Source organism: Lonchura striata, chromosome 7, assembly GCF_050655825.1.
Source record: "Lonchura striata isolate lonStrDom1 chromosome 7, ASM5065582v1, whole genome shotgun sequence".
NCBI lineage: Eukaryota > Metazoa > Chordata > Aves > Passeriformes > Estrildidae > Lonchura > Lonchura striata.
The window spans coordinates 11,237,792-11,258,478 of record NC_140709.1 but is presented as its reverse complement, the minus strand read 5'-3'; the positions used below and the strand labels follow the sequence as shown (position 1 = coordinate 11,258,478).

The following is a 20,687-nucleotide window of genomic DNA, read 5'->3' as shown; positions in this document are numbered from 1 at the left end:
AGGTGCTTAAATGAGCTGTCCCACTCCGTGTCAGTGTCAATTCGATCCAGTGAGTGGCAGGGGTTAAAGAAAAAAGAAGCACTCGCATGTGGATTTTAAACAGCTTGGCAGCCTGTCAGTCAAAGAGCACAAGGCTGATATATGTAACAGAATAGGAGCATCTACACAGAAAATAAACCACAATGGAATGTTAAAACAAATGTAAAACTAGCACCCCAAGAACAGCCAAACTCCTGAATATTCTGCATTGGATTTTTATGACCTTGAAACAATGACTTGGAGTAGTTTGTTCCCTAGTGTGCACCACAGCAGACATGTTCAAACTAGAGGATTAACACCTCACACACCTATCAACAGACACAGGCATTAAGCAGGATGAGATAACAGCATGGGCAATCAAGAAGCACTGCATCCCAGTTCAGCACAGGAGGGTTATAAACACACAAGTCTCTGAATCCAGCAGTGAAAAACTCAAGCCTGCCAAGCTGAGGATGGATTGAAGTAATGACTAATATTTCCTGGGAAAATATCTTTAGAGTAAGGAAGATAAGAGGAATAAACATCCCAGCACCTCCAGACAGAAATAACGTACTGAAGATATAACCCATCCACTCCTCTCTCCCTATCTACTGGACCTAGCAGAATTAACATGCTAATTGATGCTAGATAATAACAATGAGCATTAATGACAATTTTTCCTCCACCCTCAATTTATTTAACAAGACTGCCTTTTCATTCCCAGCCATCTTGGAGGTACAGTTCAAGCAGCAGGAATTATACTCAGCCAGACAGTTTCTGGGGAGCACAGCCAGGAACTGGGTATTGTCAGCAGGGAGGGGTGGGTGGCTGGGAAGGGAGCTGGAGAGTTAAATCAAACTGATTCAAGAAGAGACACTTCTTTTCTATACACATCTCTTGGAGACCAGGAACAGGAAAAAAGGCCATCTCTTTGCAATATCATATAGATTTGGTCTCAGGTCTGCTGGAGTCAGATTAGAACAGCCAGACCTCTTCAGGCTGCCACACCTCCCCCTTCCACACATGCACACATTAGTATATATAAACTGTTTCCACTCCTTCCACTTACTGGGCACTCAGTAATGTTTTGGGTCCAGAGGCTCATGTTGGAGCTGTCCTCAATGGTGGTGCATCGCTTCTGCTTGCTATCCCAGCCACAGTAAGGGTCTCTGGCTCCCAGGCATTCCCTGCATGTGCAAAGACAAAAGATTAAAGCCCTTTAAGACTGCCTAGCTCTAAATACATGTATTCAAGTATAGTCCTTGTATGTGACAGCTGTCAACCACACCGAGGCTCAGCAGAAGAAACAATTTCTTTACGCAGAGGTTTACCTGCTTGGAAGGGGGAAAAAATGAATGGGAGGGTGATAGGACACAAAGCAAATATCACTCATAGAAGCTGTAGATTAAAAATCACTTCACTCTTCTCCAAGGCCTTGGGAAAGAAAATGACTTTACAAATTTTAGTCAAAGAACACTTGTCACTGAGATATCTTTGAGCCCCCTTGTAATCACACAGCAGGCCAAATCTCATACAAAGCGACCTCTGTGACGATGTTTTCTGACACTGTGTCCATCTGAAGGGGTTAGACAAGCAGAATTAGCCAATGGACTGGTAATAAAGGCTTTCTATTAGTCTTGGTCTTTGCTGGAACAATGGTTTCATTTATAATCCCAGCATCAAGATGTCAGTTTGGAAAAGTCACAGCAGAACATTATTTCTAAGCTTTTGGCTGCTTTGAACACTGCCGTATTCATTTTCCTCCTGAATCCATATTTACAGGCTAAGTGTGTGTTCCCAACATGTGAGCTGCTAAACAAAAATATCCAGGGTTATTACTGCCACTAAACAGTGAAGATCAGTCACAGAAGTCGTCTGTATCAATAAAATTCAGCTGTATTGGTTGCTCCCATGAGTTGCTTTCAAATTGTTAATTTTCATTAAGAAAATATAAAGGTACAAGCCACATCATGCATGTATTAGTGAAAGACAAAGAGAGGACTAAACCTAAAAAGATTCACAACACAATTTTAATCCCTCTGATCCATTCTCTTCTATCATGCAAAAGGCTGATAAGATCTTTCAAAAAATCCCAAATGACTTGAAAACTGCCAATTAGACAGCAGCAAGGGACTGAAGGGAAAGATTCAGTTTGAGAAGCTAAACAGGAGAGTAATAAAATGTGTTCTAAGGCAAGGTATCAGTATGATTAACGAAACATCAACCACCCCCCACCCCCCCCCCCCCCCAAATGCAATGAGATGTGAACTGTTCCCTCCCAGAAATCTTTGAAATCCTATTAGCCTGTAATCAGCTGCAAATGAAAAAGCACACACTCTATTAGTCTGTACTGACTCCACAGTGATTTGTCCCAAAGCAAACCCCGGATTGTTTTGATGTCTGGTACTCATTGCTTTATATATATCTTACACAGACACATTTATATTTTAATTATGAGTTTCCAGGTTGCTCTACTCCTAAAGATTTCCTCTGCTAAAGATTTAACACACAGAGTTGTAAGGAACATAACTTCTTTTTCATGCTTTAGGAAAGTGGTTACAACGACTGTCTCTACTGTATTTTTCCTTCAGTTGCTTCAGCATACCCAAGGCAAAGGCAAAGATGATTTTACCCCAGCCTCAGGCAACAGAACATCAAATATTTACCTAGAAATTGACTTGGGATCCTCAGTCAAGGACACAGAAGGGACATGTGCTACTTTGCTCATTACTTTGGCTAAAGACCCCCGTCCTGCTGTTTTGGCAAGGTGCACCCTCACTCACGCAGGGAGCGAGGGGGCCACAGCCGCAGCTGCCTGTGCCTGAGCTGCGCCCCGCACGGGCTGCACCCAGCTCAGCACTGAGCCACGCTGGGGCATCTGCCCAGCTCCTGGCACCTCGGCACCTCGGCAGGAAACCGGGCACTTCTCAAAGGTACAAAAAGAGAAGCAGTGGAGAGGCAGGCAGGGGGCACGGGGGAAGGCCCTGCTTTTCTTCAGAGAGCCTTTTGGTCAGGCTTTCAGACCCTGACACCACATACACTATTGTTCACACCCTGACACCACATACACGATTGTTCCAATTGCATGAAGCCATTTCACTGGGCACCCAGCGAGTTGGGAGAGGTCATTGTAATTCATAACGGGGAAGGCTGTTGCGAGCATCACCCTATTACGATACACATTTTCTCTGAATTTAATTTATAGGAAAACATGTGCTGCATAAATTCAGGAAATCAGCTCCGTATGTTCTGTGCTGCAGCCCTCAGCCACTCTGCAGGCTGCAGCATAGCCCAGTTAGGCACTGACCACTCTTTTGGCACTGCCATAATGGATGTCATGGAGCAAATGGGCTGCTCTTGGCTGGGAGCAGCCAGCTCTGGATCCCTCACAGAGCACTCACTGAATCACAGCCCGCGCTCCCCTGCCACTGCTGTGACCTCCAGCAGATGGGCCGTCAGCAACCCAGCTGCACAGCTGCCATGAGCCCTGCGAAACGCCTGGCACGGCAGAGCCTGGTGATGGGCACTGGGAAATGTCTGCATGTCAGACCCTGGTGATGGGCACTGGGAAATGCCTGGCATGGCAGAGCCCTGGTGATGGGCACTGGGAAATGCCTGGCATGGCAGAGCCCTGGTGATGGGCACTGGGAAATGCCTGGCATGGCAGAGCCCTGGTGATGGGCACTGGGAAATGTCTGCATGGCAGACCCTGGTGATGGGCACTGGGAAATGTCTGCATGGCAGAGCCTGGTGATGGGCACTGGGAAATGCCTGGCATGGCAGAGCCCTGGTGATGGGCACTGGGAAATGCCTGGCATGGCAGAGCCCTGGTGATGGGCACTGGGAAATGCCTGGCATGGCAGAGCCCTGGTGATGGGCACTGGGAAATGTCTGCATGGCAGACCCTGGTGATGGGCACTGGGAAATGCCAGCATGGCAGAGCCTGGTGATGGGCACTGGGAAATGCCTGGCATGGCACGCCAGAGCCCTGGTGATGGGCACTGGGAAATGCCAGCATGGCAGAGCCCTGGTGATGGGCACTGGGAAATGCCTGGCATGTCAGACCCTGGTGATAGGCACTGGGAAATGCCTGGCATGGCAGAGCCTGGTGATGGGCACTGGGAAATGCCAGCATGGCAGAGCCCTGGTGGCCGGGTGCTGCAGCCAGCCCTGTGCTCTACATCTGGGGTATAATGAGTTCCTATACTCAGCCTGAGCTCTGCTGGGCTGTCAAAACACACACTCTATAATTTAACAAACATCACAGCCTGGGACTTCTCATCTCATGGCAGACCCTCAAAACCATTTGAAATCTAAAAACAAAATAGCTATGCTGTCTGCATCCCTTCAGGACTCAGGGCACACTCATCTGCCTCAGCTCTGGTGAGAAACCTGTTTTATTAGGTAACAGTAATACACTTATGGTGAGGAGAAATGTATTTACTTACACAAAATTTATCCCATATTTTCCCTTTTTTAAGCAAGAGAAAGCATTACAATGTACATAATGCAGGAAAATGACATTTCTGGTAAATACTTCTAGTGAACATTTCAAAAGCCATCCTAATTTATACCCTTCCAGTATCTTTAGAATATATATATCCCTGTTTATGTCATTAAAAGATAAAACCACATCAGCAAGCACATACCAAAAGACAAATATATGCAAGCACACATGCATACCCAAATCAAAATGTTTCAGAAGTACACTGTCATTCTAAGTAGATCAGGCACCATGGTGTGGAAAATGCAAAGATATCACAGCATTTCCCTGTGCCCATAACACAAAATAAATTGAAATGTTTACATGTAAATACCATTTTGTATTATGATACTGCTGAAAAATCTCACAGAGGCCACAGGGCCTGCAGTCTTGCAGGGCAGCATGTAAATACTGTGAAATAAGATACGAAGGAGTTTACATACAACAATGCAATTCTGATGCTTCAAAGGCAATGGGACTTCTGCCACTGGCAGAAGTTGCCCAGGTTTTGTACTGTACATAAAGGGAACATTTCACTTCAGTCTCCTCAGTAGCAGGCTGGGAATGCCTCAAGGAACTAATGAGACACTGTTCTGTTGTCTCCCACCACAATTCCCAGGGGCAGAGGGAATATCCCAGGGATAATTCCCATTATCTCAGAAGACTACCTGAGCATAGCAGGTTAACACTGACTCTCTTACTGCTGATGACTTAATGAAATCCTACAAAGTGGGATGCTTGTGAAAGTCAGATGATGATGATGATGATGATGATGATGATGATGATGATGATGATGATGACACTACATGGCCCATGCCCTGTTTCCCTCTGGCCATCTAGTAACCTCACATTCAGTGAGGCCTTGGAACCTCCTGACAGATGTCTAAGAGGTTGGATTTATTTTGATAGGGCATTACTATCAATAGTAATTCATTTTAATTCACTGCCTCACAATAAAGCGTTGTGTGAGGCATAAAGACATACACTGAAAAGTTCAATTGAAAAACAATTCCATTTGTGTCTCCTATTCAAGGTGTTTTTTTTCTCCAGTTCCTCATTCTCACTTACTAAGGTCATTTGCAAGAAAATAAGATCTTGCTCATAAGAGCTCACCTGCTGCCTGCTGTTTGGGAGCTGTAAGCCTCCCTGTTGTTGGCTGTTGCAATTATTCTACAGCAGGGATGACAAAAAGGATTAGGACTCTGCAAGAGGGACACTATCCACAGCCCACTAAAGTCAATGGAAACTCTTACCTATGACTCAAAAGAGTTTTTATATGGTCTTTGACACTCTGTGTGCTGAGCCTTCACTAATGGTATGTGCTGTAAAAAGGCTTCTGCTTCCAGTATGCTGATGCTGCCCAAGATCCCTTTTTTTTGGTAATGTTCTGAATGACATCTTCTTTCAGAATCTTCATTAAAGCTTAACCATCTGTATTTTAAAAGTTTTTCATTCCTAATTTAATGGGGAAATTTGCTCTGGGTCTCGACAACCTCATCTTTTGGTCATTTTTCTCTGAAAGTTAAAACTTTAGACTGAAAATGAGTCATCAAATCAATGAAACCAGACCCAAGAAGTTAGGCTTTGACAGACCAAAGGAAAGACAGAATTACTATAGCCTCTTTCCATTCTTACTACCAGACAGAACACACATAAAAATGCCATTTTGCACCAAGAGCCACAAAACTAATTTGAAATATTTACAACTAAGAACTCTGCTCCTTTCATCTGCTAGGTTGTGCTTACTCTCTCAGTTTTCATTTCCGCTCTTTCATTTAACTTTTTATCACTCCTTTTTTTTTTATGACTAATAGCAAATAGGAATGGAACAGCAGGACATGATGATGTGCAGAGACAGGGCTCTAGAGCCAAAGGCTGAGAAGTTCCTTCCCAAACTGTGTTTGCTCACAGAACCTCACTGCATCAGGAGATAGTTCTGTGTTTTCAGTCACGAGCTTGGAACCTGCAGTGAAGGTCCCATTTGTCAGGGAGACACAAGAACTGTCCCTGTACCTGGTTCTTTAGACCCCATGGACATCACCAATCAGTCCATCAGAGGCACATCCACTGGTGCAGTGCAAACATCTATAACTCTGATCTTGCAAGGCACTGAGCAAGCTTCATCCATGCTCAGCATCTCAGGAGCATGGGCAGCACAGGAGTGCTCTTCACTCTTCTGGGGATAAGATCTCTGAATTCCAATTCCACACTGGTTTGTTTCACTCTTAGAATGGTTACCTGTGAGGGAACAGCCCTTTGCAAGCAATAAAGAGTTTTTAGCTGAGTTAGTTGTAAGCATGAGGCTGTGTTTGGCAGACAGGCATTTCTTGACAAGGTTAGCTTACTGTCCATTGCTAGCAACCTGCAGAAGGGATGAACTAAACAAAAAACCATATTAACTTCCAGCCAACTGAATCATAATTACTGACAACCTCAATAGCCTGTGCAAGGAAGAGTGGACTTCTGTCTTCCCTAAAGCCAGATGGCATGAAGTGAGAAAAATGAGAATCAAAAGGATGATTGTGGTTTAAGAAAATAAGATTATAAAGGGAAAAAAAGCACCAGACATTCTAACAAATACCTCTAATTTTGTACCTTTAAAAATTCAAACTGCAGAAATGAGTTAGTGATCTGTACAAATTCATTATCTTTCCCCATGAGAAGAGAAGCCAAGTGGAACTGAGCTGCTTCAGTCAGATGCTGGTCAAGTAGCAGCTTCATTTCTCAGTTGGTGAATATAACATATTCCATGCCAGATGTTACTGCCCTTTCCTCAAGACCAGTAGCCACATACTACATAAGGAATTCACAGGGCTATTTGTGGAGCAGGGCTCTGCTTGGGAAGAGCATACTGCAGCTCACAGGTAGCACCACTGTGAGCGGTGCAGTTGATGTTAATCTGGACAGGCAGGGTTTGGTATTTTGGCATGTGATACTGGATGCAGAGGCAGAGAAGCTGAAATGTGTATGTGTCATTTATCACCCACACATGCTTAGCATCAGTGATTGCTGCTTTGCACATGATTTGTTTTGAATGCATAAATAAAAGCCACAGTGTAAAGCAACCTCCAAAACTGAAGTCCATTTATGAGCCAAACACATTACTTATTAAAAAAGAGCAGTGAATAGACAGGATTTTCAGGCAGTTTTATCTCGTTTTCTTTTCCACATCAGGGAAACTCTTGCTAGAGTTCACCTTCTGGCCTACCATTTTCAATATCACTTTAATCGATTGAGGTTTATAGATTATGGCCTCGCACAAGCTACACAACTATTCAATTTCTTACTTTCTGACATCCCATTCCATCATCTTCTAGCAACAGTGACTTCTTTATTGGATAGCAATTTATTTATATTTTTAAAGCTGTGAAATACAACAACATTCCATTTATTCAAACATGAAGATTAATGCCATCTCTGATTAAATCTGGATTTATGTTTACATTAGTAAAACAGATTAGTAAAAAAAAGGAGTGTTCCTTCATGAACACTTTTAGAAACTCTTGTCACTGTGCCAAACAAAACTGACCTCTAATAAAAACAAAAGTACAGAGGGTCTCTGACTACCAGTGACAGGATCATTCATCCACAAGAAAACTCAGATACTATTGAAGTCCTAATGAAAGGAATAGCCAGAAGGAATTCCTGAATGCAGGGCATGTTTGTCTGGGTTGCAAAGCAGCACCGTTTCCAAGCCTCGGCAGGCTTTTGAGCCTTAAGAAAACATGCTCCCCAGGGCTGCCATATGGGAAGAGGCAGAGGGGACCAGGCATCCTTTTGGAAAGGCAGCTTGGGCAAATCAGTGCACTCAAGTGTTACTCCCTGTCCCTGCCCTGTGTCAGTCACTGTCTGGAGGCAGCTGTCACATTAAGATATGCTCTGCTCCTGTGCTCCTGCTCTGTGGCTGCAGATCTGAGACCTCTGTGTGCAAATTGCTGTAGTTTGGTGGTGTGGGTGGAGACAGGCAAAGGGTGGCTTTAGGCAAGAGCAAATCCACTACATGAGACGCAGACAGGTGCTTTATGTAGCCTCTGCAAAACGCTGATGATTTAAGAACACAAGTTAAACTAAAATGGGAACTTAGGATGGGAAAGAAAATTGCAAAGGCAGAAAACTTAGAAAGCAGTGTGATAAAGAAACCTGAAAATAGCTTACAGTTGTCACCTAGGCTGCACAAAGTAATCCATATTGAAGCAGATCCTTTGTGAAAGTTAGATTTTGTTAAGATCTGGGTAATTATTTTCTGCTCAACAAGATGCAGATTAAACTGAATAGAGCCTTTGTAGATTGATGTATCTTGGAAAAGTCAAATAAATATTAGATCATCCATTACAGCCTGAGGATCAAATACATCTGCCTTCTAATGCAGGGATATTTTAACACTGTATAAGGGGCAAAATGGTCCTACTACATATTCTCCAGTGCTTCTTCCCATGTAATTATAATAACACCATCAAACAATGTTCATTCCTCTTTTTAACAAGAGAACATCACTTAACTAAATGGATATACTTGAAATCCAGCTTTACCTCTTAAGGACTGGAGTGTTCCAATAGTTCTACAACACTTAATATCTTGATAGAAGATACCAGACTGTACAATATTACATTTTCTATAACCCATACATATTTTACGCATTTATATGTACTTCAATTTTAAACTAGAACCAGCAAAACTAAATTTGCTCTGACTCCAGATACTTCCTCTTCCCCAAACAGGTAAGACAGCACATCTCCTGATAAAAAGTTAATGATGCATCTGTAGCAATACATTAATTCAGTATTAATATTGGACACATTTATGTTTTATCCTGCAAATTCTGCCTGAAGCTTGAGACAAGAAGAAAACCAGCCACAGCAGCAGTAAGACTGCAGACCCTTTCATCAGGAACCACGTTACTGAATGTGACCATTGCCTAGAATACAAATCTTATGACATAATAGTAGCAAATGGCAAGAATTGACAGATGCAATGGATATCTGCCCTGGGGCTTGCTGGTAGCTTTAGTTATTAATCTTGTTTGTATAACAATAGCATTGATGTCATCCTAACATAACATATTCCAAGAAAACAACACGCTTTCCTGTCAGTTGCCGCTGTGTTGAAAGTAATTTCACACAGCCCACCTAGCAGGCATCAGATGGTAATGACTTTTAGACAGCATTGATCTGAGCTGGCCTACAGCCACCCTCCTAGAGGTATAAGGATCCATACACTAAACTGTTCCTAAGCCCTGTTGGCAGGATGCTTTAAAAATAAGGAGCAAATAAAAGCTCTGGCATGCTCAACCTGTGTCCTCCCTCCTGGCAAACCCAAAACGAATTGGCAACCTAGTCATGATAGGAAGGAGACAAAAGGAAGTGAGTCCTGAAATCAGCTGATTTTGTTTGGCTTCTTCTGAAGTGACTTTTGTCTGTTTCAGCAATTGTATTACTCTGGACTCCAGCTACTGCTAAATTCCCCTTCTGTTCACTCAGGGTCATTTCCAGACTTCAGAACTAAAAGTGGGAGCCTGAAAGTGTACAGGCTGCTTAAAATTAATATAATACATGTCACTGGTTTGGGCATTTAGTAGATATGAGAAAAAATGTAATAATTCCTGTGGTTGGGAGCAGAGTCCTTTCATATTTTGTATCCTCTCTCTTTTTCAGGAACACACGCACCAGAAATCCCAGCACAGGCTTATTCCTCAAATTCAGCCTCTTGCTGCTTTCCCTGCTGCCCCTGCACTGCATTTCTCTCCTCACTGTTATTTGTGATTCCTTCATACTCAAATGCCATCTACAACGTATGCTATTTTCTTTCTTCCATGTCATTAAAGATAATGTCAAATAAGATGAAACTGAAAACCAATCTCTCTGGCATCTTACAGGAAACATGCTCCAGCTTAGCCTTGTCTGCTTTTTATTTCCAATTTCAGACACGTCTCTTTCCCAGACCATTCAAGTGAAGCTCTTTGACTGCTGTTCTGAAAGCCACGTTCCTTAGACCTCACCATCCCTTCAAACCTTAGAGGTCCATATCCTGCAAATGGTATGGATGCGCTTAACTTTACATATATAAACAGCTACATTAAAGAAAATGGGAGTAATTGCCTGCTACAGCAGATGCAAATGTGTTGTCAGGATAGAGAAAATGGTATAATTTTGTACTTCTATTTAAAGAACACAGATCCATTTCATCTACAAACTTCATTCTTTCCAAGAGCTTTAGTGATCATGGTTCTGTTTGATGTCTTCATTCTCTGTCAGTGGGAGTCTCGCTATTTTCTTAAATGCAACCAGAATGTCAAACCAGATGTTTAGTGATTTATTCCGATGTATTATTGGATACTGTGGATGACAAAACATTGGGCTGAGCACTCTCCTTTCTGCCTATGAAGTCTTCCAAAGCTTTTCAGCATTATTGGTGATACAATAATTAGCTAATTCCCTTAATTGTGGAGAGGCCATATCAGCCAGAACAGATGGAAATTAATGATTAAGCTTTATCACATTTTTGTAGTCTGTTACCTTTCCTTTTGCCTCTATTTTTAAATGGATATTCAATGTGCTGAATATTTTTTTAAACTCTTAGGCAGAAGATCTTCAAAACAAAATCTGGGCCAGATTTTCAACAGCCTTAGCTAAGAAAAAGGTGTTGGATTTTCAAGATCTTTGATGAACAATCTGGCCATTAGTGTTGCCTCAGCGATCTGCTGAATGCTGGGCTCCACTGAGCAAGTGTCCCTGTTGTTCCCTCCCCTACCTTTTAAAACATTTTTCTTTTTATCCAACAATAGTTCATTGTTTGTCCTTCAAGGAACTATCATCATTCTGATGAAGAAGTAAGAGGATTTCCAGCCTGTATTCAATTAAATCCTTCCCCCGAACTGGAAAATTTTTATGCCTCTTCCCAGACTATGTTATTTCTCCAAACAAATTCCCCAATAGCTTTAGTCCTGAAATATGGTAATGCTGTAATTCAGGTTTTAGAATCCTATATTCAAGTGCTTCACTCCTTTGTTACAGAGGATTTTACATCATATAAGGTTAAAAAAAAAAGAAGAACATTACATAAACTCCAAAGCAATCCTCCACATGGTATCTCAAACACCTCATAGGTGGACGTGGTACACTGATCGTGCTTGGAGCTACAGTTCCACTTTGGGGAGAGACAAAGTGAGCAGAAAACTCTCTGCTTCTTCAGTGTAGCTGCTGACCCTTTTATTCCAAAACCTCCCTGGAGCCATTTCAGGAGTTACTCACCTATATGTACTTAGTTTGTCTGATCACTGGCCCAGAGCTATTTAGAGGTGAGCTGTGCTTCTCTCACAGATATCAAATCAGCAAATAAGAGTCCTTGTCAGCTGAGTCATTTCTGCCAGCTTTGCATTAAGTACCATGGCTGGAGGGGATGTGCAGAAGAATTTAGGCCAAGCAAGAAGGCAAAACCTCACCATGACTCAAGAGCAAATTCTGGCAATCAGGTCAAAAAGCAGGCAAGGGTTCAGGTAAGAGCATGTCATAGCTGCATGCAAGAGGACCTGGCTCTGGAAGCAGGAGGATCCACACTGGCATGAAGGTAACCTGAGGTGGCACTGACACAACCTGGGAGGTGCCCACAGCACGGCAGGGACAGCACAGGCAAGCCAAACTACCCCCAGAACCATGCTGTACATGCAAAACTGCAACTTGCATCATGTTAACTGCAAGTTTTATGCAGAAAAAAACTATGGAAGGAGAAAGAATGAAAGATATTCATCCCTTGATGAATATCAAAATTAAGTGCATTAAAAGAAACTGCTCGGGACAGGGATTGGAGAAGGGGTGGGTATTCAAGAGACTGTCTCGTCTTATTTCCAAACATTTTATTTTCCTCATTTAAATGTGCAATCAAAATCCTTGGCCCACCTCAGGGTTTCTGTGTGCTCAGAAGCCCATGGTTCTGATGCTGCAAAGAGTCAACAGGAAGAGATCATAAACTATTCCTTGTTACAACCAGCTTCATTTTCCTATCTGTCTGATTGCAATTCTAAAAATGAGTAACTGCACCCCAGCCTTTGAAAAAAATTACTAAATTGCACCTTATAGATACATCCTACTTGAAAATAATGCTGCAGATCTGAGGTTCTCAGCTCTCTGAAATTCAGATTCAGGATTTTGTTCAGGCACATTCTAAAGATACAGTGGTGTCAGTGATAAGGCTGCAGTACTGGTTCTTCAAATATTCCTCACCAAAGCTTGGGGGCAACTTGAAGTAAAAAAATCAAAGCTCATTTGAAAATTGAAGGGAAGTTACAAAGATTTCAAAGCCATGCAAAATTCAATAGCAAGCACAGCCAACTATCACCCAGCAAAGCAACTTTCAAAACATTCTGCTTATTCAAAGGGCTTGTAGGTTTTGCTCATGTTGGCATCTTCCTAAGAGTCTCCAGTGAGTGGGGAACGGCACAGGAAAGACAAACACCAGGAACACACACTCACAAGGGAAGGTTCCTGGAGCCAAGTCCAGCCTGTAAATTTGGGCAGCTGACATTACAGATGTCTTACCATTGCCCCGTTGCTAAGAGTGGCTGTTCTGAAAAGACAGACTGAGACAGGTCAGTGGGCACACACAAAACGCTGCTCAGACACCCACTACATCAAGACATGGGGTTGAGTTACCAGTCACCATTTAAGAGATTAAATTGGTGCCGTGTCAATAAACAAACAGTAAAGGAGATGGCAGAAGTCCTTATCCCTTTCTATCTCTTCCCTTTGCTGCTGGTTTTCCCTCTGCCCCAATTCTGAGCCTTGGTAGCAGAGCAGCAAGGATTGCTGGTCAGGATCAATGCTAGGGTCAGTTTTCTCTCGATATGATTGCCTGTTCTAGGGAGGAGGAGGAGGAAGGCAGGTTGAAGGTAACAGCTCTTTATCAGCAATCATAAACCGGCATCAGCCCCCAGGATCTAAAAGGCTGAAAAGTTTCCTGATAACAGAAGGCAGAGCCTACAACAAACAATGTGGTATTCCTGCCTGGGAGGCACAAATTCTCTCCATCACTTCCAAGCTTCCCCAGCCATCCCACCGAAACAATTACATTATAAAAGCTGATGAAACCAGAGCTTTTCAAGGAGGCCAGTCACAGCACAACAAAAAAGTAAGCAGGGAGTGTTGTAGGGGCGGGAGCCCTCCTTCCCATAGTGGCTGAATATTGGCATGTATTAAATATAGACACAACAATAAGCAATAAATCACAGCCCAGGAGAAGTGCCAGGTGGAATGCACTGGAGGAAATTAAAATATCCTTCTTGATACTGTTCAGGATTGAAAGAAATACAAAGGAGGTCAAATTGACTTATCACCTACAGAGCCAGGATGCTAAGGGGAGGAAGGGTTCCAACACCTGCAGCTGAAAAAATTGCAGTTGAAAATTTCCAGACAAAAAGAAAACCCAAAAAACCAAAAACTAAAAAAACAACAAAAACCCAAAACCAAAAACAAACCAAAAAAGCAAACTCTTAGCAAAAAATGCAATAAAAATATCATAAACATTTTCTCAAACAAATAAAAAACAATGGAAATTCTTGGCTTTCCAACATTTTCTTATTATTTTCTTCCCTTTTCCAAATGCACAATCCTTCCACAAGACTCACCGACAGGGCAAAGGATGATTTGCAATGTACACAAGAACACTAAATGGTCAGCACCCCAATTCAGCAAATTCTGGCCTCCCACATCACACCCCACCATGCCATCAGAAGACCCTATCTAATGTACCTTGCTATTGCCCAGTGGCTGGGTTTTGCTGATTTCTATCATGAAACTATTCAATGGAGGCAAAATCTGAGTCTCCCAACCCTGAAGAACTGAGCTGTTTTCTTGTTTCACTCCAAATTGCCTCCAGGAAGTTTGTTTTAGGGAAAAGACCCAGCGCTGGTACACAAACTTTGCAGTGATTTCAGCCAGGACTCAGTGCCATATACTGCATAAAACTGAGGCTGTATTTGGTCAGTAGCAGGCAAGGGAACCTCTGTGAGGACTGGTTTTTGTTTTGCTGGGATAAACTTATACAAGGCTGCTCTGCAGCCTCCAGGATCTAAATATGGTGGTCCTGTGAGATAACCCACCTGTCTGCTCTCCAGTCACTTCTTTTTTCTTGCTTGCCCCATTTTAAGGCAATTCAGCAAACCTCCAACATTTCAATTTTAATGGAAGTGTCATACAAAGTACTTGGGCAGGCTGAAAATAGGACAGCATCTATAAATTACTGGAAAGCTGAACTCAAGATTAGGAAAGGAAAGGAAGGACTCATTTCTCTTGAAACTGGATCATATATATGTATACACTCATAAATATTCTCAGACTGAGACTACAGGGCAGCCTGAAAAGAACAGCTGTTATGTTCTACCTTTTAAAATCTCTGCTTTTAAGGGTTGAGGACAGGATGGCATTTTCCAGCTGTGGTTTTCTCTTACTAAACACTTTTATGCCTGTCTGTTTTAGACATACGTGGACTTAGACAAGCTGATAGATAAACTCTACTTGTTGAAAATAAAGTTATGGTGACATTTTCTATATCAGTTTTTTTGGCAGGAGAACAGGGACATCTTGCAGTAGGCCATGGAAGAGGGAATCTGTTTAAATGTTGCTAACAAAATCCTTCTTCTTGTCTAGCACAGAGGACATCAGTTTCACACAAAACTCACAGAGGGAAGCAAGGCAAAAGCATGAGAGGAGAAGGAAAAGTATTCTCAAGAGATGGAAACAAATGCCCACAGCACCCAGTGAGATTATTTGAGCATCTGTCTGAAACAGTTGCTATAACACTTTCACCTGCTTAAATGGAGAGGCACCATTTGGATGCAAAAACCTTCTACAGTCCTGTGTAGAAGACCGCTCTAGAGCCAAGGCAGATAATTAGAAAGTCATTTTTCTGACTCCCTTTATAAAGTACAATCAAGGTACAGGATCTATCCAGGTGTAAGAGGTGTCACACATAGCTGAGATGAACTATTGATTTCCAAAAGCAATAACAAGTCACCACAGAGCCCATTCCTGCCTAATCCTATGTTTGAGAGGTGATCACTCCAATAATCAAAAAAGGCTGGCTGCAACCCAAATTCAAAAACCCTCAGCCATACTGCCAACAAGAACCACCAGGAAAACACATCGACTTAATAAAAGCAACACTATAATATTATGCTTTTTAAAAAAGCAAAAACAGAAGTAAATATTGTAAACCCTTACTTGGTAAAGATATGATTAATTTCTGAAGAGGACTAATTAACATTTACCAAAAAAAAAAATTGCTTATCCTCATTGCTCCTGTTACGTATGTATCTGTCAGGAGATGCACTTCAGCAGGGATAAATCAGAGCTGCAAATTTACTTACCCTTCTGTTCTGTACATGGAGCATCTCTCCAAAGGAATTTTTAGCACTCCATTATTTAGACCCACAAAGAGTGACCTGTTGCTGTGTAGGATTTGGAGACTCTTGATTGCTTCCTGTTGTCCATCAGGGAGGATCTGCATTTCCTCTAAATAGCAACTCCTCAGACTCTTGTTGGTGGTAGAAAGGGCCTTCAAAATGGTGCCATACTCTAATGGAACAAGAAACAAGGCACAAGTAAATCTTGGAGGCAGTGACTTAATTTCATACCTGTCTAAAGAAGGAAATATTAATGTCATCTTTACAGAGCTGGTTTAACCTAGTTCTGGGTCACCTGCTGCCCATGGTAGAGAGCTTCAGCTACAATCCTCAGCAGAAACCACCTGAGAATGCACTAAATGGGAATTCAGAAGGATGTGAACCACCTGGACAGTCAGTACCTGGCAGTTTTTCCCAGTTGGAGCACTGAGGCAGAGGAGTCTGATCCCGTTACCAGTGAGCTACAGAGCAAGGTAACCCAGGATGGCAAGAATCATTTCTGGTGCCATGAGTCTGTATTTCTATTGGTTTATGGAGCAGATTGCTGTGATTTGATGTCATGACAAATGACAACAGATGCAGCAGCCCTGCTGGAAATCTCTGGGGCCTCCATAATGACTGCATGGGTCACAGACCTAATTGATCCTCTTCCTGGAAGAAGCCAGCTTGACAAGGGGATGTGATGGCATGAGGAGTGCATACACAGAAACATATATGTTTGTGCTCCCAGTGCTCTTAGCTAAACAATTTAAAGATCTGCTAAGCTGTGGGAGATTAATGCACACCACTTTTCATTGAAACCCCCAAGAGCTCTGTCAGCTGGATGGTTCATGAAACTTAATCTTTCTGTTCCAATAACTTCTGCACTGGTGCCAAAGCTCAGTAATTTATAATGTTGAGGTTGGCCACCATGTGAAGTTTCCCTTTCACTTACATGTGGAACAAGAGTGAAGTTTGGGCTCAGTTAGTCTCAGGACTGAGTTTGTGTTCAGGGCTGCCTCTACTGAAGCATTTCACAGGTTTAAACATTTTCAGCAGATCTTACTCTTCAGCCACCACTAACCAGGGCCATGAAGCAAACATAAGTCAGTAGTTAAAGTTATGGCATTGGACCTTTCTACACTAATGATATGAGGCAGTTTTCTGTAAGGCTTTGTAGCTTGGACTCCTCACTTTAAATATCAAGATATCATATTGACAGAACTATGTTGTATTTCCATTTAAGAACAATCTTCTTATCATAATCAGTGTTCATGGAGTTGTCATACTGGGAGTATTCCTAGAACATATAAATAATAAACCAAGATGATCACTTTTGAAATAAGTGGTGGTAAAAGTTAGATAAATTATGACACAGTCCTGAAGGTCCATTCTCCTAACATGAGAATAAAGCAATGACTCTGCATTCAGATGTGAGATTAAATGAGCACTTATGGAAGCAATCCATCTTATTCTAAAGTCAAAGCTTCTGCTATAGAGGATAACAACATTGTACCCATGAGGCTGGCCATATGCTCTGATTAATCAAACTATTTAATTTAACCTCTATCATTAGTATGACTATGGGCTAAGAAAACCATTATACCACTTTGTCCTTCTTCAGCATTTTCACTTATTCGACATACCTGTGCTTTTCAGAAGAGGCAACATGTTCTGCTAATTAGAGGATGGAAGTCAAAACCAAGAGACTAAATCATACACTTAATTCTACCACTAGCTTGCTATGCTCCAACAAAAAAAGCACTCAGCTTCCCTATCTGCCTCAAACTTCAGTGCATGCCCATTCCCAAAAGCACTGGGAGCCATACACCAGCAGGGCCATGAAAGTGCAAAGAAAGACACAATTAAATCCCTGGGCAAGCCTGGAGGTTATGCATTATTATTGCTTATTCAGAGATGGGTCTGTCATAGCACTGAGAGGCAACTGATATGCATGAAACCACAGAGCATTCCAGCCACCTCTGTTCTTCCTTCACTGCTATTTATTAGCCTGATTTGTTGAAACATGTTTTTATAAGAGGGAGAAAAATGTTATTGTTCTTTTTAAACACAATGGATTTATAGTCTAATCACTTGGGACTCTGCCTCAAGTCCTCCATCCTGCTTTTAATTTACTCAGGCAAACAACTTCCATGTGATTTTGTACCAAAATCATATTGAATGACAACTGTGTAAGGACTTCACAATTGGGCTCCCAGGGCTGCTAGGTCTACAAGCAAGCAGGAGGAACTGTATGAAGCCCTCACGCTCTTACCTGTTCCAATATACATGACATGGTAGAGAGTATCCTTCCCTTGAACAATGTCAACCACCAGTTTGGAAAATCGAATGCTGTCCTGCGTCACATAGGGGTCCACAGTCACCGGCTGCACCACGTCGTTCATCAGGAACAGGCGCTGCGCGTCCTGCAGGACTCTCTCCGTCAGGTTCTCGTTGGGGCTCTTGTCATTCAGTGTCCCACACTAAATATGGAAGATTGAATTTCAGAAAGTGCATCTTCTCCCCAACCCAGCGTGGAAACTCATCTCCCATTGATTTCCTGGGAGGTGGGTCTGTGTGAGGGTCACAGGATCAGGCATGTAGCCTGATCATAGATGCTTAGCCTAGAGTTGGCCTGTAGCCCACTCTATGAAAACTTTTCTCCTAGGTCCACTAACCAGCAATGTGGAGTTTCATTCCATTGTAATATCCTCAACCAGTACAGCAGAAGGGCAAAAGCCTTTAACAAACCGTGGAGAAAAAGAAAGAATTAAAACTAGATGTAGAAACATTTAAAGGTAGCAGTGGAGAGAACATTTTTGTAGTGATAAATCCTTAAAACATTTCAGACAATCTTCAGAAACTACCTAGCATCTCAGTCTGTAAAATGAACAAATCCTGGAGTTTAAAAAAACTAAAAACTTGGTTTTGCAACAAAGAGCCAAACTTGCCATATTGCTTTTCTTTGATGTGCTCCTGTCTGTACAGCACCCCCCAGCTGCATCTGAAGCAAGGCAGATTAACGACAAGCTCCCCCCACCCCACACCCTTCTCTCCTGACAGCAAAGGGCAGATCAAGCCATGACTACCCATCCTCCAGCACCAAGGGAGGCACTGAAACAGGACTCAATTCCCTTGTACAGCAAGAACTGGGGAGAAAAAGAGCTCATCTTGTGTCTTTTAAACAGCGTAAGTCCTACCAGGTGGATAATGCATTTTAAGGCCGGAATTTCCATCTTAGATTAATCTCTAAAACTCAGTATTTTCAAAAGCCAGTGCTAGTTTTTTAGTCTGTGTCAATTTTTGGGGCTGGATCTCACTATTCCCTACAATATCATGCATGGAGTACAGAAAATGTATCACTCTAAAAGGCAGCAGGGTGACCAGTTATTTATCTACCCAAGACTATGGGAGACAGTGGTACAACTAAGTCCTGCCAAGTCCCATTCTCAGTCTATGAACAACTTCACTAGTCTCTAAATGAAACACCTAAGAAATTTCACTAGAAATAAAATCCCACATATTTATTTTTCTTCATTTTGGATCCAAGTGTTTGGGCTTTCCTTGAAGAAAAGTCAGAATACTGAGAATGAGGCTGCTGATTTCCAGCAGTTGAGCTGCAGTGTACAAATTTCCCATGTGCACACTCTCCATTGACATCACAGCAACTCTTGGTGGTATCGCTGCCTTTCCCGGGAGCACCACGCAGCCCTTCCCCTACTACGTGCTAAAATGAGTTGTCAGGGATTTAACACACATTCACACAGTAAATGGCTGGTGTACTAAGCTTTACTATATTCTAGAGGTTGTGTGAATTATGAGAACAGTTATGTTAATTCTCACAGCCTATGAACATGGTCACTTTTTAATCAATTTAAGCATCTTCCTATAGCTGGACTAAGGAAACATCAGTGGGTTTTTTATGTGTCCTCAGGTGGGTTTTAATGTTTTTTTCTATTGCAATGGTCCTTTTTTAGTTTATGACTCATCCCATATTCTAAGGAGTTCTTAGATATCTCTCTTTTCTTGTATCCTGTGCTCCTTCTGGTTCACACCACTGTCTTCCTTTGGATTCTTTTCTCCCCATTCACTTTCCCTTCTAGAACATCATCTAAAAGGAGTCCCAGTGGCAGGAATGTCATTGTTGGTTTTTTTCCTGTTCTCAGGAAGTCACAGATAATTCTTTTTGTCTATTGGCAGCTCATGTGCTGATGCAGCATCCCTCTGATTTGGTTTAATGTTGTTTTGTTCTAATTTCCTGATTATCTGTACTGTCCTGGTCCTCTGCATCCTTCAGTATTTCTCCTTCCTCTCTGCAAGAAAAAAAATTCTGGCATGCTTCCCTCATCTTTCTTTGTGAACACTGAGGCACAAAAATTAATTTAATGTTTTTGCAATATCTGCCTCTTCTGTCACTAAATTACCCTTGTCATCTCCTTAGGGCTCCTCACTGACCTCTTGTTCCTTCTGTACTTGAAAAACATCTTAATCTCTTTTTGCAATCTTCCTTTTGTCTACCACATACCTCTTTTTCCTTTCCTTATTTTCCTCTGACCCTTTTCTTTCATCTTGCTGCTGCAATCTTTACACTCCACATTTTATCTGATACTTTTCTCTACATGGAAATGCCTTCCAAAGTCCTTTGCTATTCCTTCTGGGCTAGCCTAGCAAGGGACAGAAAGTCCTTGATTCTCAGTTTGCCTTAATATTCCCTTTAAATTAAAAACAAACAAAAAATACCAAGAACAACAACAACCAAAACCTGGCTATGTTTGGCATGGCTGGACCTTCAGCAGGGCTTTGTTTCTTGGTTTT

General features: G+C 42.1%; 1 protein-coding gene across 13 annotated transcripts in view; it reads right to left on the bottom strand.

Annotated features, from left to right (window-relative positions):
- The window catches only part of SEMA5B (semaphorin 5B), a 269,934-nt gene that overhangs the window by 42,089 nt on the left and 207,158 nt on the right, over positions 1-20,687 (bottom strand). For all 13 annotated transcript variants that reach the window (XM_077784940.2, XM_085584195.1, XM_021526078.3 and 10 more), the window contains 3 exons: positions 18,148-18,355; positions 15,858-16,065; positions 1,088-1,205 (listed from right to left, as the gene is read on the bottom strand). In XM_077784940.2, the coding sequence (XP_077641066.1) occupies positions 1,088-1,205; positions 15,858-16,065; positions 18,148-18,355 (534 nt within the window). The remainder of the gene's footprint in view (positions 1-1,087; positions 1,206-15,857; positions 16,066-18,147; positions 18,356-20,687) is intronic.